At 43.7% G+C, this 23946-nt stretch overlaps 1 protein-coding gene across 5 annotated transcripts in view; it reads right to left on the reverse strand.

Annotated features, from left to right (window-relative positions):
* Positions 1–18668, reverse strand: part of MAGI3 (membrane associated guanylate kinase, WW and PDZ domain containing 3) — a 61318-nt gene extending 42650 nt beyond the window's left edge. For 2 of the 5 annotated variants that reach the window (XR_008842360.1, XR_008842361.1), the window contains exon 1: positions 18272–18668. Coding sequence is in view for 2 of the 5 variants with exons in the window: in XM_056511301.1 (XP_056367276.1) it covers positions 18272–18593 (322 nt within the window). In the remaining 3 variants the exon portion in view is untranslated. Of the gene's footprint in view, positions 1–16335; positions 16461–18271 lie in introns of those variants that run through there. The other 3 variants (XM_056511301.1, XM_056511302.1, XM_056511303.1) reach the window with 3 other exon arrangements.
* Between the last annotated feature and the right edge of the window lie 5278 nt (positions 18669–23946).

The following is a 23946-nucleotide window of genomic DNA, read 5'->3' on the forward strand; positions in this document are numbered from 1 at the left end:
CGTAAAGCACAAGAGGAAACATCACAACAGCAGATGGATCAAATACACTGACCAGAATAGAATATGGAATTGTTAAAGTTGGAAAAGAGCTCTAAGGTCATCAAGTCTGACCATCAACCAGCACTATGTTCACCACTGAACCATGTCCTCAAGTGCCACATCCACACGTTTCTTAGAACGCTTCCAGGGACAGTGACTCCATCACTTCCCTGGGCAGCCTGTTCCAAAGCTTTACAACCTTTCCCATAAAAACAATGTGCCAACACCTAATCTAAACCCCACCCCCAAAGTAACTTGAGGCCATTTCCTGTTCATGATCTAGTCAAACCATCAGGCAAGCAACGCAGCTGCCGTTATACAGCAACACATGAATGGGCTCCATCAAAACAACAATCAGAATTTGTAACACACAAACACATTTTTAAAAAATTAAAATACAAAATTGTTTTAATAATAGCACTTCATTAAAACTTCTTAATTATGCACTCAAGGCCTTGCTGAGTTTCAATTACTGTGCAGCTCAACACATTACAAAGGCTATTCTGGGTAAGTAGTATCTGTCACTGCAACACTCATACTGTGGAGTCGAATACAGATGCTTACAGCCATGAAATATGAGTCCTCTGTAGCTATCACAGGTTACAATAATACAGAAATCATTTAGTCTGCTCTTAATTCAAAAGCGGAGCACCAAAACAAAGACAAGTAACCTGAACCATGGAGATGATTTTCCTAGGGCTAACTATGTTTGTTTTCCCCAATTTATAAATAATCTTCCATTAATTCTCTTAAATTTACAATGTGAGATTTTAATTTATTCACACTAGAGAAAATGCTTTACTGAGACACCAAACAAACCCATTTGGTCTGGAAAGCACAATTAACATATCCAACTGAACAAAATGTTACTTGAGTCCCCAGACTGTTCTAATATTAATGCTTCCCTTTGGAAATCTCCAGCTTATGTGCAAATTTAAACTTACTGACATTTAATATTATCCCATGTCACACCACAACAAGCAACCGCACAGGGCACCTGTGCAGATTAACCCGTCACAGTGTTTAGCAGAAGCTGCCAATCCGTCTGTTTGCCCAGAGAGTGCATCACGTTTCAGATGTGGTGTGTGTCTAACACACCATATCTCATTGCTTCAGCAGCATGCAGCTCTACAGAATGACATCCCCAGAATCACATCCCCAAAGAAAAATGCCCTTGCAGCTGCTCTCTGTTACACAAGCCATTTAATCTACTTGGAACTTGGCACTGCTTTCCCAACAGAAGGGTACGTGTTCACATGCCAAGACCTTTTTTATTTTTTTGAGTGTTCAGATCAGAATAGAATTTATGCAAATCACGGACAGGTTTATTTTTAGCCTGCTTTCCAAAGGAAGCAAGATATGCAATTATACTCTACATAACTTCTATGCCCACTTAACTACTTCAGTGTGGAGCTTGGCAGGGCAGGAGTCTGACAAAGATACTCTATTGACAAAGATGCTGCATGCCTGTTCTCTGGGAGCAGATGAACTTCGAGGGTGACCATCCACCACGGAAAACAGAAAATGTTCCCAGCAGAGGTATCCTCTAGCTGTGTCAGTGAGCAGCAGTGTGTGGATCATCATAGCTGGACCTATAAACTAATTCACACAATAACAAATTGGGCTTTTAAATACCAGCCCCATCCTGAACATCTGCTTTGCACTGCCTGCACCTCTTGTAACAGATCGTTGCCATACAGAAATGCCACTCAAGGGCTTTTCAGTGGCTCTTCAATGCCACTTTCCCATGAGACCCCCACCAAGGTCCCAACAGCACAGAGATGCCCTGAGCACAAAGACAAAAGGGGCAATTCCTGCTCTGACAAACACAAGTCATCATGCAACTTTTATGAAGGAATTAGAGCTTCCTGAAACTTGCTTTTCAAGGAGCCTGGGAAATTCCAGCACTGCTGCAGGGTGGGCTGCAGCATTCCCAAGGGGTAGCTGATGCTTCAGGCAGCACTGCTGGGACTCACCACACTCCAGAGGACTCCCAGGAGCCTGGAATCATCAAGATCTATGTGCCAGGTCAGCATTCCTCTGATTAAACCCACAGAGGTGCTGTGCCACAGCAGTATTGAATAGAGACATCTCACAGTTTATTTGGAAAACAACCCCCCCCATAGTGCTCACTGCACAACATAGGCAGTCAGTGAAATCATTGCAACTCCAGATGTGCACTAGCCATGACTAATGTCACTGCCTGACTCACACAGATCACAGGGCAATTCTACACTGAGGGATGCTTTACTCAGTCTGCTGCAACATCCAAGGACCAGGGGTACACCAGTGTGCAGCACAGCATCCCAGAAAGAGCAGAGATGTTCATCCACATTGATCTGTCACACCCATTAATCTGGTGTCACTACATGAACTCCAATCCTATTATAACCCAATTTTGCGGGGAAGCTTCTGTTTACAATTTTTATCACAGGCTGTTGTTGAAGTAATCAAGTAAAGAAGACCATTTCCCTACAAGCTTACTTAATCATCACATATTATTAAAAATGAAAAGAATTTCTCTTTCTGCTTGCACAAGATACCCTATAATTTCACCATTATTCATTTAATAAGATTTATTTTTAGTTATGGAACCCAGGATTTTCAATGGACCATGAAAGAGTACTTTCTCCAAGGAATGCACAGTGAGGAGCTGGATGCCAAGAGAGGAAGTGCTCAGCCTCTGAGATCCAGCTGCTTTCTAGTGAAGTACAAGCATGCTGGACTTGCCCAGGCAGCATTGGCACATCCCATCACAGCCCTTCCCAGCAAGAACCCAGATCATAGCAGCCAGCCTGGCACAAATGCACTAGAGGTGCTGACTGATGAGCTTCCAGGTGTCTCTGGGAGTGTTGCAGGATCCCTCTGACAGCCACAGCTCGTTCAAAGAGCTGCCAGGGGTGCTCACCTCACTGTTTGGCACAGTGATTGGAATTTCTAACAAACGCAGCCAGCTGAGGCTGACAGACTCCTCCTCATTACTGACACAGCATTTAAGTTGAAAATCCATGCACTTCCCCACTACCATTTTGCAGGAATACATGTCTAAAAACAGTTCTAAAATAACCTTGACTGACCTTGGTGTGACCACAATACAGTCAGCTCTTCAGGGACACAGATGGTCAAACTGATGCTGCCAACATTTAATGTTCAGAAATTTCTTTTTTTTTTTTTCCTAAATTAATATTAATATTTCCCTATGCTGTGTTTACTGTTTTACGTATGCCTCTGCCTGCCAAGGAATTGTTAACTAATCACCATAAGATTAATTTTGTTAGCACTCAGCTGGGTACTTCGTCTTGCAACATCTGTTTCTCAGGATTTCTTTGTTTTTCTTACCTATCTGTAGTTAGAAGTGTCTCAACAGAGGACATCAGTATGTGGAAAATGAAGTTGGTAACCAACAGCAAACCTTCAGATTAATAACTAACTCACAGAATCATGGAATATCCTGAGCCAGAAGGGACCAACAAGGATGGTGAAGTCCAACTCCTGGCCACGCACACAGCCACCCCAATATAACAGCAATATGATGATCTTCTTCCATTAAACACTTCTGCAATGAAGTGTTCAGAACACCTGCATTCAAGAGACTGGCAGATTAAAAATGGGTAAAGACCCTATCCATTAAACGGATAAATTAAATTAAAAGGATAAATTTGATTTTCATAATCAGAATTTACTCAACATTAGAAGAAAACTTGCTCTTTAAGTGGTCATCTGTATAGCGGATTCAGTTCTAGCTGGCATGTATTAGTATTTTCTCACCTATGGATAGGTCGTTCCCCATGGGCAATGCCAGAGCTATTTTTAACCTAAGAGCAAACTTCTTCCACTACTCTATACAATAATCTAGAACTAGTCAAAGCAGAGATAAAGAACATGGGCAACACGTCCACAGTATTTTCATTTTCCCTCTTATGATTTCCAGCATAAGCCATGTACAAACGTACTTCAAAAGCCTAAACCATCTGATTTTAGAAAATCCTGCAGGGCTGTAGTAAGGGTACAAATGGCACAATCACTCGTGGCCAGCTTCAAAGATACCTACTAGCCCTTCTCCAAGTACCAATATGACAAAATAAACATTTCAGCAGTGAACAAAAATCAAAGTCGAGAGAACAGGGCAGCAAACAACTGCTCCCCAGCAGATGTCTGTGACAACTGTCTGGCTGCTAAGCCATTAAATTCAGTGATTAACTTGCACCAGTTGCTTTCAGCTTCAATTAAGACTGCCCAGGGAACTGTTGGAATCACCATCCCTAGAGGTGTTTAAAAAACATGTCGATCTGGCACTTGAGGACATAGTTTAGTGGTGCTGGTTGATGGCTGGACTTGGTGACCTTAAAGGTCTTTTCCACCTTAACAATTCCATGATTCTTTAACATAGTATTTGCCCAACAAAGTTTGGCACAAGGTGAAAGTTGTAAGTGAAATAATAATGTAGTCTAGGTCATGAGACAGGAAGAGTCCTCAGTTACAATAACTGAGGTTTCAATGCTCTCAGACTGCAGTGCATTCCACTTGGGAAGCTCGCCAGCCAGCGTCTGTAGGGAACTGCCTGCAAAGGCTGGAGTCATTTATATTTGCTTCAAGAGCTCACTAAAGTCAAGACTGGCATAGAAATGGAATATTTGTAAGAAAGCACTTCAAATGAAGAGAAAGCTTTGAAGGCAAAGCCAAATCCGGTTTCTGTTCACAATTCGCAATTAAGCAGAAGGCAGCTATGGCTGTGCACCTCAACAGGAACATCCAAACTAACAGCACAGAGTTTGTTCCTGTATTTATTGCATTATTTCTTTTCTATAATCCCTGTCTGACCGTGTAGGTACTGCAGTAATCTCTCTGAAATGCTCCCTAGAGCACAGAGCTTTTTTACCCACACTAGATGGTTCTTACCTAAAACACTCCCTTTTCTCCTCACTTCTAGGACACATACAAACCTGAAGGTAAGTGTTTTAAAAGGTTACATTTTGGTCTGAATACCAGTATATGATATATACCAATTGACCAATATAATAAAACATGCAGCTATGTGATGAAAACCCACTTTGCACCTACGAGCGTAAGAATTACATCAGGCAAATCTGACAGCAGGCACCTGTCCTAACCTCATTCATCAGCTCAAAAAATTATGACTGGAATGTAGTCAAGATCCTTCCCAATTTTACTCTTCAAATCGAGGCAGAATCAGGCAGCGATTACATAGTGAGCACTTGATTGTTACTAAATAAATCCATTTACATTCCCAAATTCATTGTTCAGCCCCCACTGGCAGCTCTACGGCAACAGCAAAGAAAAGGAACTAGACATCTTGCTGTTCAAATAAATCACGGGATGAAACAGAGATTAGCTTGTCTTTACCTGCCAGATTAAATTCTTATTAAGAGACTAATGGGGCTTTCCCAGAGGCACCATTAGAGCAGCCAGGTGAGGCCAAGGCTGTGCTGTGCACACAGCACATTCTCACCCGCTCAGCACAGTGGACACCCAGCAGGTTTATGGTGCCAAGAGGGTCTGACTGGAGAGGGCCAACTGCATAATTTGTTCCTTTAAAAAATACCAGTGCAAGTCCAGCGCACAGGTTAAGAATAGTCTTTGCACAACAAAATTTAAAATATCCTCTGCTTCTCAACATAATCTGCTGCAGCACTGCAGTCCAGCAAAGTTTGAAGGCATAGCTCAAATTTCTTGCATTTGAACCAGATGCACATTGTGACTTCAAAAAGCAGATTTTATTTTTATCTCCACTTATTTGTTAAATAAGGAAAGCCTTGCACTTTGCATTTAGAATTTGAGAAAAACCTTGCATTCTGCATTTAAAACTTAAGACTGCCAGGTAACAACAAATGCTGAATCTTTTCAGATCATTGCAGTCTGAACTGAGCACCCAGTGTTTGTGTCAAAATTTCAAATTCCTTAGATAACACAAAAAGTTCTGTCAAAGAACTGGGTGTTTTTTTGAAAACACTGTTTTTCTCTTTGCCATTTCCTTAATATTCAACATTTTTGCAGCCCCACATCAGGAAGAGCAGCAGACATCTTAAGAACACAGTTCAAATAGAAAAAACACAAATGTAATTGCCAAAAGGCAATAAATAAGGATTTCAGAACCAATTTTATGCCACCTAAAGGTAATTCAATAAAGCAGAAAGTGATTCAAGTCCTTGTTCTTTTTGCTGCATTTCAGCCGCTGTAAGAAACAGCTCACAGAAAACTTCCTCATGTAGAAAGCTTTTTTACTATTCCTACAGCATGACACCTCATATTACAGATGGTGTTTTGATGTTTTGCTATTTTTAGTAAACTTTTCACTGAGAGAACAATTGGTAGTTCTGAATACTTTGGAACTTCCCTGTGGACACACTACCCACACTTTTGTACAAATTCAAACTGGTGAAAAGGTTCACAAAGACCCCAAAGATCCCATCCTCCACTGCTCCCGAACTGTTGCCAATGTCTGATAAAAATAACCCCATTTTAAGCAGTGTCCAACACCACAGTTTAAATAGTGCCTCATCTACACAACAGTTTCCATGCTCATTCCAGGTTCCCTCCCTCTGCAAAGGCCAGAGAAAGTAAATTACCTCCTGCTTCCTACCAGACTTGGCTACTACAGACTTCCTACCTACACCTGTCTTGCCTGTATTTTGTTACAGAATTTGTGCTGACTGTTGCAAAATCTATTCAAGGTATAAAAATCACAGCATGGTAACAGAGTTTTCCAGTATCCGCAGAGTTCCAATTCTTCGTATTTCCGATAAGGAATTGCTGGAATAACATGAATTCTTCCAATGCTTCTTTAGGAGGCAACTTCCAGCTCCAGTGTCAGACAGCTAACAGCTGGAAATGAAGAGCTGTGCAAATAATTTAAGTTGCACTCCTGTTGGCACTACAGAGGGTCCCTGGAGCGCAAAACAAGTTGTCACCATGCTCTCAACACCTTCTGCAAGATATTTACTACTGGAGAAAGACTAACATGAAATATTCAAATTAATTAAGCCATTCAGCCACCTGAACAAAGTGACAGTGTAGCATTCCCAGCATGGTATCTTATGGCTGAGCAGACATATGTAACTCTTCTGCTTTTTCTGCTATAAACCCAAACTTCATATTGAATCCAGACACTTTAAAGGAGTTAAAAGACATCCTTGGCTGTTGAGGACCCACATATTCTGAAACATTTTGCAGAAGAGAAAAATATACCACACAGTACACTGTGAGCAGTCTCTCCACTGCATTTTCTTTGCTATTCTGATGAACAAGTCCCGCTCTAATTAATTCCTTTAGGTACTAGTAGCTTCTCCTAATGAGCATTAATTAAACTTTTCCAGCATCTTTACCTTCACCACAGAAAAGTAATTACTCACTGCTGCCCTACAGAGAGGGAAATAAAATCCACAGGATTAGGTTTTTTTAGACTGAGTAAGTAGGGCAGAGAGGAAAGCCTGCAATTTAGAGTCAAGTTGTGTAGTCTGTAATTCCACAACATGACCAATACTTCAGGCCCTGGATTAAGTAAAACTCTTTTCCTGCTGCCTGTAAATAAACCACTAAAGAGGGTTTAATAATAGTACCCAGGTCTGTCAAGGACGTAACTATTTGCCTTTTTCAAAATGTACAAGAGGACACAGCACAAACTATTACCTCAGCTGTTCTGCGTAGTTTAACCCCCAGCTGAACACACCCATCCACAGTTCATATCTTATCTAGCAGGGAATATATACAACTAAAATATTTTCAAAATGTATGGCATATTATTGCCATGTAAAACAAGAAGTACGTGCATAAGTGGCCTCTGAATATGTCAGATCTTCCATGGCATTCACAGTACCAAGCAGTTTTCACAAACAAGTCCTCCCTGCACCAAAGCATTTCCAATCTAATCTCACTGCAAAGAAGATTAGTGAAATTACTGAAAGATAACAGTTGCAGCAATAGAGGCAAAAATACTTCCCTGGCACTTTTGGTCTGCTGATTTTTGAGGAATTATTTAGACCAATAAAGGATGAAACAAGCCATTAAACATAATTCCTAGGCCTATGCCTCTCTTTTACATAACAGGATTCTGAAATTCCTCCCCTGGCCCCCCCAAGTACATGCATTAGGAGGAAATAATTTCTACAAACCTAAAACTTTAGGGCTTAGTTATTTCCTGATAGTTCTCTGGTTTTAGAGGAAATAAACTGGATGTTAATCCTCTTGCATTTAATGAATAGTACCAGCACACTGCTGCTTTTTGCTGCAACAAGGTCATGGCAAACCTGGTGTGTAACCAAAGCAAAGTTGCATTTACAGGCAATGAAACCTTGAAGAGGGGGATGGCTTAAGTGGTTTGGGTGTTATTGTTGTCTATTCGGGAAAAAATTGAGTCAAAATAATTTTTAAATCCATAGAATTAAAATAATATAAAAATTCTATAGATTTCTCATAGAAATCATTTAGTACAGGAGGGAAGTTGTCCTGGTTTGAAGGACAGGTGTCTGCCGATAAAGGCAGAAGTTTTTCTTTGAAATAGAGACTTTTTAAGTCCACTCCCTCCAAGTATTATAATTGTTTGAATCAAGGACTCTCAGGCAGAGATAAGAGGGTAGGAATAACAGCTCTTTCTCTAATATATCTAACCACACAAGCAGAAACAACAGCAGTTGTTAAAATTACCAACAAAACAGAACAGATAACTCTGTCCCAGTCCTTTCTTTAGCTGTGGGCACACTCTCTCTGCCCTCGGTCCCGGTGCTGCAGACAGAGCAAAGCCCGGCAGCTGCAGAGAGTGGGCGGGAGCAGAGGCGGGAGGGGGCGGCAGCGGCCACGCCGGTCTCAGGTGGGAGCGGGCTGGAGAGGGCAGCTCCTCGCTCACCATTTGGGTTCTGGTGGTCAGCTGTGTCCTCAGAGGCAGGAGGCTGGAACGGGGAAGATGCAGGGCAGGTGATCGCAGACCGTCTGACTCTTCTGCGTTAGGCCGCGTGGCTCCAGGCGGGGGGAATCCTCCTCCGAGCTCCCCGAAAACACGAGTCCCCTCCTAAAGCCCAGCTCCCACCTACCCCTTTTGTCCTGAGTCGTCAAAGGTCCTGGGTGTAACCCGACCAGCTCAATTTGCATGATAATGAGAAAAATTCTTTAAATTGACACAGTAATAGAAAAACTCTCAACCCCCAACAGAAGTACTTAATCAGCATATCCACTTACACCAAGTTCAAATTATTTATCAATGGGTTCATGCTTTGGTTTTTGAGAATGTCAGCAAAAGAAGTAAGTTACATACATGCACCTCTATGCTCAGCTGCGGGACAAAGCTGGCAGGCAAAACCAGCTGCACAAACACCAGAACCGTGCCAGACACAGCACATGGCCCTCACTCCCGCTTCAGTTACACTTTTGCTGTGATCTTCCAGAAACTGCTGCAAGGAAAAGGAAAATAGGCACTTCTGCTTTGTGCTTCATGTAATTTTTGAGAGGGATTTTCCTGCCCAGATTCACTAAGTTTTACACTGAACATTCTTCCCCTGCTACATGTTGAGTGTCCAGAATCCACAGTGCACACCCAAAACATCACACACGTTTTTTCCTAAAATCTGACTAAACTACAACTACTAAAGAGACACAATATTTTTAAACGGGTTACTAAACTAGACAGCAAACCAGTCAGTCATCTAAATATTACATCATAGAATCCCAAAAAAGTTAGAATCATCAGATATGGAAAATGCATTTTGAGACTCCAAAACCCTGAATACTTCTGGTATTTATATAGCACCCCCAATCCATATTCATCAGTCACCAGCTGCCAGGCTGACTGCATTTATTACCAAAGGTAATAATGAAACAGCACTGAAGTAGAACACAGTAAGAACCATCATTCAAGTGCACCATGATCTCGTAGAGCTACAATTTAAAAAAAAAAAAAAAAAAAAAGCTTAATTTTTTTTTTTTACAAGTAACTGAAGAGACATGGCAATTCAGTGCTTAAATGATTTAATTTCTTAACTGTATTGCAGGAAAATAATTTACAATGGATCAAGCTATACAAACTACACTATTCAGCAAGTGAAGAGTGATACAGGATGGATAATAAACACATTAGTGATTTTCAATATTTTCAAGAAGTTGCATTCAACTGAGAGCAATCACCAATTCATTAAAAAATTACAGGCTTGAGAATCATATATTTTGAAAAGTAGCTCTAAGCAAGCTTTTTTAAATGTAGCCCTGAGAACACACTTTAAAAGCTTCCTGTCAGAGCTACAAATAACAAGCTGGCTGTGATTTGCAAGCAGAATCACATTTCCACATAAAACCATTACTTTAACAGGTTGCATAAGCACAGTGATATAAGCCTGAACAAAAGATTGCTGTGATTGTGTTTCATATTGAAAGCTGCACTGGACTAATGATGGAACATGGCTGTGTGTAACTACTTGCTTCTGCACCCTAAACAACTGGGGACAGCTTTACACCGGTTTTACAACCGCCTTGACACCTTTAGCATTTTTACTGTCCTCTTGATACACCCTTCCAAAGATACTGCCCTTTCCACCTGAAGTACTTGCTCCTGCTTTTAAAGCCACAGTATTCAACTTCTGCTGAAATAGACCTGGGAGAAGATCTCATTTTTATCCTAAACCCACAGAGGGCGTCAAAAAAATAAATTTAAAACAAATTCAAACACCAATTAACAACAGAGATGACAAATTACTAAGAATTCTGATTTTTGTGATGATGTAACAGATCAATTCAAGCCTGCAATCTTCCTACTGCGTTTTTCCCCTCACCTCCTGTTCAGCAGAAGTACATAAGGAATTTACTCGCAAACACAAAGAGTATTTTTCTGAATTCAAATCTAGTATTCTCAAGAATATGGTTGAAGAAGAAAATTGTTCCCGTTCAGGAAACTAGAAGCGATTTAACTAACAGCCCATGAACGCAACAAGATATTTCTTAAAAGGAAGCATTGTGAATTAAAAACAATAAGAATGAATTTAAAGATCTTAAAACAGAGCAACAATGAAAACTAAGTAATTTTTCCACCTGTCAATTTGAATGTACAATCCCTGTCACATTTTAAGATTCTTTTTTTTTTTAAGTCTTGCAGCTGAGAAAGAACTTGAAGCAGATGCTTCAATAACAAAGGAGCACAGTGCACAGCAAGTTATATGAGCACCACTTGTTTACTTCAGGAAGTTTCCAAAAAGACAGTTTAGTTTCAAAGTATTGGTTTTATCAAAGCAAAATGAAACTTCCCTTAAAAAAATTAAGGACACTGTATCTTCTGAGATAAAACGGCCATTTTCTACAACTGACTAGCATTTCATTAAAGCCAGCCAAGAACTGAAGAGTCATGCCTAGACAAAAATCATTGAGATGAAATCTGCTGTTGAAATCATGACTTCTAATAAAGGCTCATCTTCATTTCATTCTTGGCTTCATTCACAGATAAAACCCTCCTGCCACTGCAGAGTAGCAGCAAAATTATTCTTCAGGGATTTTAAGCAAGATCTCTGCTGGCATGGATACCTAAGGTTGGTGGGGGCTTAGTAAAAACCGAACATAAGCATATATGGAACAATTTCAATCAAAACTGTCTACCTGCACAAGGAAAGTTCTTTCCAGGAATATTTGGAATACAAGTGCTTGATTGTACAGTCCCAGTGAAAATGTGATTCCCTTAAAACAGGGGACCCAAAGAGGTAGGTTTGGAAAACACAGACAGCACCACCTGTCCTGCCACCAGTCCAGATAAATGCTTATCCTACAGGGTCTCTCCTGAGAGACATCAAGGATCGAAACAGGGGAAAAAAAACGGTTCTCCTGAAGGGAACAAAAAAGTACAAATTAGTTGCAAAAGCCACATGAGGCCTCCTTGTCATCTGAAATGACCACACCAAGAAATAGCAGAATCATTAGAGGGCATTTCTGCTGCAATCATTATCACAGCACTCATCACAGTAAAATTTAAACAAGGAAGTATGTGAAAGGCAATAAGGTCTATGTCAAGAGTACATTTATATGAAGAGGAATATTACAAGCAAGATTATAAATTACATGAACATCTAAATACCCAGTGGTATTAGTGCTTAATAGTCCTCTGTGCCCATACATTTAAGGTGCAAGCTTTTTGTGCAGGCAGTTCCCAAACTGATACAAGACAGTTTTAGAGAAACAACAGCCCTCAACAGAAAGCATTTCCCCCCTCAGTTTTCTTTTTCAAGACAGCTTCACTCGATTAAACTGGGATATATCCATTCCTTACAGCAGACCTATATGCTCCGGGCTTTTTGTAGCATGGTCAAATGACTCAATCTTTTCTCTGCAGTCCAGAACAGGTCAGTTCCCCATCAACTCTCAAGCAGGGACAGCAGTTTTCCACAGCAGCATTCAGTAGCCTCTACCCCGCACCCACCAAGGGCTGTGGGACCTGAGCTAGCTGCGCAGCTCCTCAGGCTTCCTGAGTAACACATTCCTCTCTTCCATTGTGGAGCTGGACCACTGCCAGATTCCACAAACACAGAATTAGGGTAATGCCTTTCCTTTGAGAGGCAAAATTATCCTAGTGTATGTACTCTAATCTCTGTCTCAACATGGCACCTTCAGAATTCATCTAATTTTGTGAAAACCGCCAGGGAGTGTGGCTTGCCTTCCTTTCTGCCTTAATTGCTAAACATGCAAATGTTTACCCCCACATGGAGGCTTTGTGCCTACCTCAAGCACAAGAGGAAATGTAAATGAACCTGAGATCCTTGGCTTCCAATATTTTGTCTCAAGTGCTGAATCCTGCTCTGAGTCACTGGATTTGTCACCATTTTCATTCATTCTGCTTCAGAGGAGGGACTCCCCACCACGCATAAACCAAGTCATAACATTCCCATTCCCTGCTGGTAACAGAGGCCTTAGGGATCAAGGCATTAGGGAGTCATCACAGTCACGAGAAAAATTGATCCGGCAGTAAGCCTTATGGTAAGTTTATATTAGATTTTGATCAGGAACGCTCTTTGGGGAAGGTAAGACCACAGACTCACAAAAAATCCATTTGGTAGGAGTATCAAATCCTCTCATCCTCTGCACTAATGTTCCATAATTCAAATAAAACAAGAGATCTGAGGCACTTAGAGGTATCACGTCACAAAACTGCAGACAGTGGTTGAGCACACATAGAGCAACAACACACATCAGCTTTGGACTGGGGTGTACTGAACCTATTGGAAACTGCACGAAGGACTGGAAGAAGATCACATCAGTTCTGTCAGTATGAGATGGGATGCCCTCCACATATTCCACTGGAAAAAAAAAAAAAATCAAAGCACAAACTGACACTCACCAGAGGCCAGGCAATCCTGACTGGAGACACAGAATAAATGCCCCAGCCAGAGGGAAAGCACCAGCCATGAGTGAAACTTCATGACTCTGAAACAAATCTATAGGAAATCATGGTTTAACAGCTTCAAGAGCACTGAAAAAAAGTTACTCCAAAGAAGACTTTTCATCCATTTACATCTTGCTGCATTTATTGATTAAAGATCAGTTTTGACACAATGGAGCCATTTGCTCCAAAACCAAGGGACCAAACTATGTGCTCTGGAAACACTGCTCAAGTGAAAGAGCTATAAGACTCTGCCCATTTCCTCCCACATCCCCCTTATAGTGGCCATGAAATGATAATAATTACCACAGAGTACAGAATACAGAGTAGCTGTATTCATCAAAGCTCCTTAGTCTGGAGAACACATTCCTTCCTACATATGGTATCCTATATAGTATATGGCAACTCAGCCTGCAGAAAGAGGAACTTGTAGATACAGTAGTTTTTCTTACTATAAGTTTGCAGTCTAATTTTGATGTATTTTGGTTACCATGCTGCTATAAAGAAAGAAGGCACTCAGGGTTGTACTGATGAGTATTTTAGCAATCTCATTTGCACAAACATCTTTCAGCCTAATTCTGAATCACCATCCTAAAACGGTTTATGTCAGAAGGGACATTAAAGACCATTCAGCTTCAATCTCCCCACCACGGGCGGCAATGCCATAGCTAGCTCAGGCTGCTCAGGGCCCCTGAATATGCATGCAACCATAGATTTTATGAAATCACAGAATCACAGACTGGTTTGGGTTGGAATGGACGTTCAAGACCATCAAAGTTCTATGCCTAAACTACATTTCTCCAAGCTCTGTCCAACCTGGCCATGAACACTTCAGGGATGGGATAGCCACAGCGTCTCTGGACAACTTGTTTCAGTGCCTCACCGGCTTCACAGGAAAGAATTTTTTCCCTAATACCTAATGTAAACCTACTCTCTTCCAGTTTGAATCTGTTCCCTTTTGTCCTATCACTACTTGTGCTTCCAAAAATATCCATCTTTCTTGTAGGTTCCCTTCAGGTACTGGAAGGAAAGTAGGTACCTATAGAGAATGCACTTAGCACTCAAATATCATGGATATGACTAGAATATTCTATTTCACTAATGGAAATAGAAGACCCTGCAGCAGCACCAGCCTGTTGCAAGGCTAATGCCCTAATCCAAGTAACACCAGAGAGGGAAGGTCCTTGAGCACATAGCAGCAGTTGTTTGAATGCATGTAAGCAGGCAATTAGCTGAAAAGCAGCACTTCCCAAGCATGGCTAAAATACAAATGGACTCATTAGGATGAGCTGGCCCCTGGCAGCTTGCATGCACATCCATACAAATATCCCACTGCACAAGCTGCCCTAGCTCTCTGTATGGCTGCTTTGCTCATCTAATCAAGATGAGGATCATGAACTACACACAAACAGACGAATGGTTATCATCTCAAAGTTCATCTAGAATTTAAGTTGTATTTAGTTTTTATTTAGACAGCTTAGATCCCAGCACCAGTCCCAAGTGCCACTGGCAGAGTACTCAGCACCGGCCTTCCACAGACTATGCTGAGTCAATCCCTATTGAGACTGGACCTGTGGATTTTCGGGCATGCACCTGAGACCATCCTCACCTGGGACACGATGCCCAGCCCTGGCACACTGGTTTTGTTCTCCTTCCTCAGCTAATCAGGATGGACATTAGGAAGAAGTTCTTCACAGAACAGGTGATTGGGCATTGGAATGGGCTGCCCAAGGAGCTGGTGGAGTCACTGTCCCTGGAGGTGTTTAAGGAAAAAAATGGATGTGGCACTTAGCGCGATGGCATTGGCCGACAAGGTGGTGTTAGGTCATAGTTGGACTTTATGATCTCAAAGGTCTTATGCAACCTAGTTGATTTTGTATTTCTGTAATAAAGACAGAACAAGAATGGGAAGGACAAATTTCTTCATCAACAAAATGGTCCATCATTTGTGACGTGCAGTTAACAGATGGTGTTCAAATTAACATTCATATCCTTCAAGTGTCTTATCAAACAAGCCTAAACAGCATCTTGAAATTTCCACTTTCAATTTTCTGTGAGCTTGCAAGAAGTATCACAGACGGATTTTACTGCTGTCATCTAAAGCTGTTACTGCCTTTAATGAGGGACTGACTATATTACGACTTGAACTAAAACAGTCCAGATCCTGCTGTTCAAGGCCATCAGACTTCATCTGGAAGATGGAGCACCAAACTCACCCTTCTAAAATGCAAAAGCAGACTGTGAGCATCAAATCCTTACAAACATCCTACAATTCAGATTCAAGGAGACAAATTCCTCACCGTCAACCCTTGACACTGGATCCCCTCAGACTTCTGTCCCAATAGCACCCAAGCTTGAAGAGCCATCGGGCACACAAAAATCTGCTGGCAGAGCACTCCATGCCTTTCAAATAATGATTTGAGTTTTGACTGGGGAAAATCAGGAAACACAGGACCTCAAAATGCACTGACACAATTACATATCTTTGAGACTTCAGACATATTATAACCCTACCAGGAACCACCAGCTCCTGGCCCTCATTCCCTTCATCTCAACCACCCATGTGGTCCCATGCACCTCCCCAGATGCCTCCCAAAACTTGGCAGGTTTGCATGGCTCTGGATCAAAAGGCAAGCCAAATTCAAAGTCATAGGTCTTCACAGAGAATGCCTTGTCAACAACTTCCCCAATTACATATACCCTGTCTGGAAAACTGCCACTGAGCAGCTGTGGCAGCCTTGCAAAAAAACAACCAAATGTTTTAAAATACTATACTTAAGGACACTAAATCTAACAGAGAACATTACTACAAAAATCATCTGATGTGTTACATATGTTCCAGTACGGGAAAAATAGCTGCATCAGAAGATTCAGTTTGATCTGTTCCAAAAGTGACATAAAATCAGCACAAAAACGCTCCTTTTCTTTGTACAACTCACCAGTGTTGGGTTTACAAGCTCTGGATGACTATGCTAAGCAGCACAGGTCCTTACAAGACTCTGGCAGCAGTTTTCTTCTGTTGAAAAAAAAAAACATTCCTGTGTTTTAACCAGTTACTAAGCCACAGGAGAATTCTGCTCTTGTATTTTGGCAGCTACACTGCCAAACCATGCTCACTCAGCAAGTCTCATCCAAGTCAGTGATACCTTAGTGAAAGCTTACTTGAAAATCCACCTCACCAAAATACTCAGATTTGAATAAACCAGCCAGTGAAAGCAGCCCACTCTCCTCATTAAGTGGTATTGGTTCACATGCCCAATATTCTCCTTCTTAACTCAAATTTTAAACAACTTGCTGGAATCACCAGCCAGCCTCTGTTGATCTTCTGGACCCTTTTCCCATCAGTACTCTATATTCCACTCCTATGCCTTCCACATCACCCAGAATTTAAGGAACAGATAACACACTACTGTTGATACCTGGAAGTCCTCATGAACATCATCTGGGTCTTGCCATTTTCTACTGTTACTTGCAGCAATTTTTTCTAAATCTTTTCTGCCAGTTTTGACAGTTGGACATCTCTGTTAGAGAAATTCCCAGCACAAGAATATCCCTATTTCCCTCCATAGTAAATACAAGAAATCCCTTTGAACTGTAGTTTCATCTTCCACAAGCTTTCTCTTTTAAAAAGAGATTATTTTCCATTTTATACAATTTGTCCCTCTTTTCAAAATCCTCTTAGTTCGCATCTAACTTGTAGCTGTTTGTTCTTTTCTATTTTCTCCCTCCAGAAAGGATTTGCGACTTTGTAAATCAAGACCTCTTTCAAAACCTACCAGGCTTCTGTAGGTGCTTTTAAGATGCGCTCTGTTTCATTTTTTTGACTGTTGTTTTAATTTAGCAAGTTACATGAATCTGGACCAGCAGCTCATGGAAGCACGTATGGAAGATGACTTTACATTAGTGGTCAAACAAGGAAAACCCGACTTAAAATATGTGTTACAACAAGTCAAACAGCACTCAGCAGTCACAAAAGAACAAGACAAGTGTTCAGCAAAGAAGCTCTATGAAAAACACTGTAGACCCCAATTATAGAAATACTGATATCCATTGGGATTCAAAGAAAAATGTTTTTTCCCAAGACACCTTCCTATAAGGCAGCAGGCTTACATCTGGGTTGCCTGACAGAGACAGTGGTAGGTACCTCTGGAGCTCATGAATTAGCTCATGCAACTGCAAGTGCGACTATTCAGCATTACTTTGATATTTAACAGGCACGTCGATAAACATGATTTTACCACAAGCATTAGTTAATTGAAGTGTACTCAAGAATAATGCAAATCTGTGGAAAAAAGAACAGTCGAAGCTTGTTCTCAGGGGTTTTGTCTTTGCCAAATGGGAAACCAATAGGACGGAGCGATGGCACTCCGGTGCTCCATCCCAGCCGTTCCTCACCCGCCCTCGGACCTATACAAGGAGCGGATTATATAAACACCACGGAAAACACCTCCTGCACCTCCGAGAGGAAGCACGCGGGCACCAGACCCTGCAGGGGGCCACTGAGTCACCCGGAGCCCCGCGAGGGTCACACCCGCACAAACACCGCACGGCAGGGCCGCGAAGCCGGAATTCGGACCCTCGGGAGAGGCCACCGGGACGGGCCGGGGGAGCGAGCATGGTCCCGGAGCTGCCCCGGGACTGCGGGACGGCCTCTCCCCCTGCATCACCTCTCTCGTCAGCGGCGCCTTCCCGAACCCGCGGAAACTTTCCCAGCGCGGCGCCCACAGCCCGGTTTCCCCCCGGTTCCCTCCGGGTGCCGCTTCTCGCCGCGGCCCTCCCGCCGCCCCGCAGGGCGCCGGCGCGACCGGGCCTACGCGCGGCCGGCTGGGCGGCGGCGGGAGGGCCGCGGTGCGGCTGGCGGCGGAGGGCGCTTACCTGGGCGCACGGTCTTGAGGCGCACGGGTTCCCTGAAGTGCCGCACCACGGCCAGCGTGTCGCGGTGCGTGAGGCCGCTCACCGGGGTACCGTTCACCTCCAGCAGCACATCCCCCGGCGCCGGCGCCTTGCCCGAGAGCAGCGCGGGGCCCGCCGCGCCCTCGCCGCCCGCGGGCAGGCGGCCCGCCAGGTACGGGAACTCGCCGCGCTCGGCGCCACCGCGCAGCAGATCGGGGTCGGGGCCCGCTGGGCCGCCCCAGGACACCACGCACTCCTGCACCTTGCTCAGCCAGTGCCGCTTCTTCCGCAGCGTCTTGGACATGCCGCAACACGGGGCGACGCTACCCACCCCGCGCCGCCGCCGCCGCTCCCGCCCCAGCCGCGGCTGCCGCCCGACTGCCGTCCCCCAGCGCTGCCCCGGCCCCGCCTCGCCTTCCCGCCCCTCCAGGCCCGCCCTTCCCGTCTCCGCCGCGCCCTGCCAGCCTCACGGGCCGCGCCCTCCTGTCCTGCCGCGGCCCGGGAGCGGAGCTGCTGGGCCGGGCCTGGCCGGGCCTGTCGGAGACTTGGACCTGGCCTCGCCGGGGCCCCGCTGAGAGCCGCGGCACGTTCCGGATGTGGCCCCCTCGCCCGGAAAGAGCCCCTCAGGCAATGCCCGCCTAGGCTGGGGCATCTCCTCAGCCGGGAGCCCCCCGGCCAGCGCCCTTTGCAGCAGTGTCCCCTCTCAGCCAGGGCTTGCGTTTTGGAGGATCTCTCCTCAGCCAGGAGCTCCTCAGTCAGTGCCCATGCCAGGCAGGGTTTCCTCTCAGCCAGCAACTCTGCCAGGATCAGGAGCCCCGCTCAGCCAAGGCCTTCGCTCAGCTAAGAGCCCTCAGTCAGCTCCCACCTAATGAAGGGTTTATCTTCAGCCAGGGTCACCCCTTAGCCAGGAACCCCCTCGGCAGCTGTGTTTGAGATGGCTGAGAGCTGAGCTGGGGTGTCCATGACGCATTCTCATGTTTGCACTTGATGCCTGCACAACCAGACAGGCAGAAGCCGTTCCTGTGTATTCCCACCATTAACATGGCTACTGTCCCTGGAACCAGATGGTTCGGAGTAGCTTGAGCACCTCAGGCCAAAGCAGAGCTTGGAACAATTTAGATATAAACATGCAGATACTATTTCAGTTGGAAAACACAAATCCAGTGGGTTTTCTCTTCACATGAGCCTGTGTATTTAGCTGTGATTCAGCTTAGCAATTAACTAATGCTACGTGCAAGTTACACACCAGGTATGCGCCATGCACATCCCAGCATTTGGGTGCACAGTGCAGCTGCCGAACGAAGGAAATACTAAAAAGTGTGAACCATGGGGGAGTTCATTCAAAATCAATGTCACTGCCATAAAAGCTGGAAATTAATCCTTTGAATGCTTTCTGGTTCAAATTGCAAATTTCACTGCCCAGTCCTCAAATTTTTTTTCACTTAATCAGAGGCTGAATTTCTACTGCCAATCTCTTGTGATGTCTACAATGTTTTAGGAGTGTCGTGAAGGCTCGAGCTGTGCCCAGTGGGCTGCAGTCCTTAAAGAACAGCAGGGCTGCAAAAAAACCTGAGTTGTGAGAAGGTATAACCTTGCCACTGTTTGCAAATAAAGAGGTATGACTCAAATACTGCTTTCCCTTCTGTAGGAGGAAGTGAAGAAGCCAGTGCCTGCAGAGCCTAAAGAATGTTTGCTGAGTTGAAAAACAATGGATTTTTGTTCCATTGGTGTGTCCCTGTGTTCACCTCATTCTGGACAGCACGGTGTGTTAGAAGAATCAGATTTCAACACTGAATTTTGCAACACTAAATAGCAGCAAGTGAAACCACTAAGAAACTTGCTCCTAACAAAAACCAGTGACTTCTGCAACCAAGAATTTACCAATTCTTAGAGATTTTTCTACCATTAAGGCCTGTTAGTCTATGGCTTTTACAAAAAAAAAAAAAAAAAGCAAGAATGCTTCCAAAGAAGTCAGAAGAACAACAATCTTATAATAAAACTGTGCTTGCTGGAGTAAAACAATGTAATCCGAACTTGTTTGGGGACATTAACCAAATGTTTCTGATATGTTTGAGGTGCAGTGCCTCCAGCACTAATAGGGTTGCAACAGCATAAGTTCAGCTCATCATATTGCTGCTATTTGACGCACATTGGGCCACCTGCCAACAGGCACAGAAAAAACTGCCAGAGATAAATTTTCTTTCACATTTGCAGAATGGAAACTAGAAGGCTGAAAGCTTTGTGGTACTTGTGAACTGGACATTAAAAGGGACAGAGTCACATTGTTTGAAATCAGCCTTCAATTTTTCACATGGAAATTGTGACATCAGGCGTGAGCTGTAATTTATGAGCTGCTGATAGCAGCTTTTGCCAGATGTTCTACAGAATGCACAGAGTCCTGTGTAGACAGTGTGGACATCTCAAGGAAGAGCTGAGTGTCCTTTTGGCTCCAGAGTTGGAAGTTTGTCCATCCCCCTAAGCAGACCCCTCACCTTAGGAAAATGCTGTAAAGTCTTTTCACTGGCCAAGACTTCAAACCTTGGATTGAAATGCCCACCTGAAATTGGGGCTGCCCCAAAATGTTGAGATGTGCCAGTTAATAACGCTGGTAAAAATAACAAGTCATGAAACAGCTGTTCTGCAATGAAAGTGCTGTTGTCTTTAACAGTATGCTTCCATATGAACTTAAAAGCCAAAACAAGCTGCCTAATTGTTGCATATTTTATGATGCCAGTAAATTGGGCAGATTCATTGTACATTACATAAGCCATAAGCCTCTTCTGGAGCTGCACGTCTACCTGCTGGTCTCATTGTATTGTGAGAGAGAAAACAGTGTTGCTGAATGTATTTTCTCTGCATCACTTGCCAATCCTCCATCTCCTCTTCAGCACGTCACATGCGAATGCTCTGGCACCACAGACAAATCCAGATGTGTGGCACTGCCCTCAGATGACCACAGCCTGTGGGGCTGCTTGGAGCCCTGCCCCGGCATCCATGCTGTCCCTTCTGCTGGGCTGGACACTGCTGGAGGTTGGGCAGGCCCCCTATGTCACATGGTGGTTTTGGCATAGCCACCCCACACAGCACACCTCACCCCATGGGACCTGCTCTACTGTTCTCCATGAGCAAACTTTGAAATGTGTACAGGCTATTTGGGAACTTGCTGGTAGTTTTAGTCCATTTGTCCTGCTTTCATTCCTTGTTCCAGATTACTCATCACAGATCCCACACACATGAAGTGTCTGCACAGCCTTGGGTGTGATCAGAAGGGAACGTACCCTGCACCCCCACCAGTGTCGACCTGCAGAGGGCTGAGGAATCTTTAATGTTTGGAGCCCTCAGTGGCCTAAAAGGGGCCATCGAAAAAATATCAGAGCTCCAGCGTCCCTGGTTCATCACCCATCACACTGTGGTAGCTGCCATTCCACTCTGCTGTTGGCGTCAGCGCATGTAGAATGCCACAAAAAGAGGGTGCTAAGCTCTGTCACATCAGAATGAAGGACATAAACCGTTTCAAGGCGGCACAGCTTTTGGTAGGAAAGGAAGCAAAGTTTGTTTATCACACTGCTAAGGTTCAAAGGCAATCAAAACAGCAAAAACATGTCAAAGCGCTGTTTAATTAGAGCATGAAGACACATTTTCTCAGAGAAAAGGAATTGTGGTGGTGTGTTTGGACTCCTCTGAAGTCCTTTTCCTCGTGCTCAATGCCTGCCAAGCAAATCTTGGTGCAATGTGTAGGTCAGCAGTCCTGTGCTTATAGGGAAGAGACACCCACAGAGGCAAAATACTCACAACATGCACAGATGCAAAATAAGAAAAGCAAGGATGATGTGAAAGCCAGTTGCACTGATACAGAGCAGGCATTTGTTTATGCAGAAGGGTGTTATTTCCTATTTTCCTGGTGACTGGGCACACAGGAGCTCTGACTGTCTCACAACATCACTATGTGACTACAATGTTGTTACAGCTTTTGGGAGAACTAAGAAGTGATGGTTAACTTCACTGCATCAACTGAAAACAAAAATAGTTGCCAGGAAGCAGCAGTGGGCACAGTGTTCTTCCCTAACAGACCCCCTCATCTCAAACACAGGGTAACAAATTATTCAGGAAGCTCCATGCCTCTGAGGAAGCACAAACAAATCACAATTGAATAAGAGTGGTTCAAAGGCAGGCACTTGCTGTTCTGTTGACAGACATATCCAGGACTATCTAGCTGAAAACTGTGTGACTCTAAGATACATTTATCTGAAGGCAAACTTTTAAACATGTCATAAATTAACTTGTATAAGAGCAGAAGCTGCCATGGAACCAGATCTTACCAGAGAATAAACCCAAGCCTCAAGAGAAGTCTTTGTCACCCTGGGCTGCACTCCATGGTGTAATCTCTGGTGTCTGCACTCCTCACCTGGGAATGCAGAATATATCAACCCAGCAGGCTGTAGATAGGGATCAATGCATGCTCACTGATGCAGAGCTGCACTGTAAGTTGCCCTGTATTTTATAAACACATCAGCACAGCAGGCAAATGGGAGGCAGTACCAGCAGGAATAGCATCCACACAGTGGTATGTTTCTTTGCTCCTCTTTCACAAATAAGTAACCATCCTTGAGCAGTGCAGAATTACTGATCATTGCATACGATTCTATCAGAGAATCATAAAATACAGTCATCCAGTCCAATTGCTGGTCCTGCACAGGACAACCCCAAAATCCTACCATGTGCCTGAGAGTGTTGTACAAACAATCCTTGAGCTCTGGCAGTCTGTTGTCCATGACAGCTGCCCTGCCCTGGGGAGTCTTTTCAGTGCCTCCCTCTGGAGAAAAGAACCATTTCCCAATATCCAGCTTAAACCTCCTCTGACACAGCTCCATGTTATTCCTTCAGTACTACTATCACCAGTCACCAGAGAACAGAGATCAGTGTTGAACATCTCCTCAGTAATCCTGTAAACAGCAGGAGTGTTGGGCTGGGAATTTTAGGTGTTTCAACCAAGATTTTACAGAAAATCAGACAGCAAATACGGCTCCTCTGTATGCCTCAATTTTCCAGCTGCATATTCAACACCATTTTGCACCTGAAACATCACAAATCCTTTCAAACTAACACTCATGAAAAGAAAGACACCTCAATTGAAGGAAGCTCTGTTACTGTGTGACAGAGAATATGGGAAAAAACTGACACAAAATGGTTTGTTTGTTTGCTTGTTTGACACAAACAACTGCCAACAGGTTAAAAGCTTGGGCAAGGGATGAGTCTGCTGCTGACCTGTATTGTACTGATTTGTACAATGACAGCAGTGTTCAGTTACCCTCAAGCTGGCCAAAAAAAAAAAAAAAAAAAAAAAAAAAAAGCAGGGGGAGGAGAGCAATAAACAAGGCACTTCTGAAACAAGAGGAATAATTTCCAAGAGCTGGTGTTGTGCAGGGTTGTAGAGGACATACAGTCATATACTCTCAAGCACTTTTCATCGTCTTTGCTCTTTCCTCTGTGCCTCCTCCACAGGAGTCAAAACCTCCAGAATAAATTTGAAAAGTAACTACAGAGATTGCTCCACATGTGCCTGCTCCAAGTGCAGTCGGATGCTGCGGTAGAACTAATGAGACGAACTAACAGGACTTGTCAATGTGAATAAAGAAGCAGCCTAAGCAAATCACCCT

The sequence above is a fragment of the Oenanthe melanoleuca genome, chromosome 26 (assembly GCF_029582105.1).
Source record: "Oenanthe melanoleuca isolate GR-GAL-2019-014 chromosome 26, OMel1.0, whole genome shotgun sequence".
Classification (NCBI taxonomy): Eukaryota; Metazoa; Chordata; class Aves; order Passeriformes; family Muscicapidae; genus Oenanthe; species Oenanthe melanoleuca.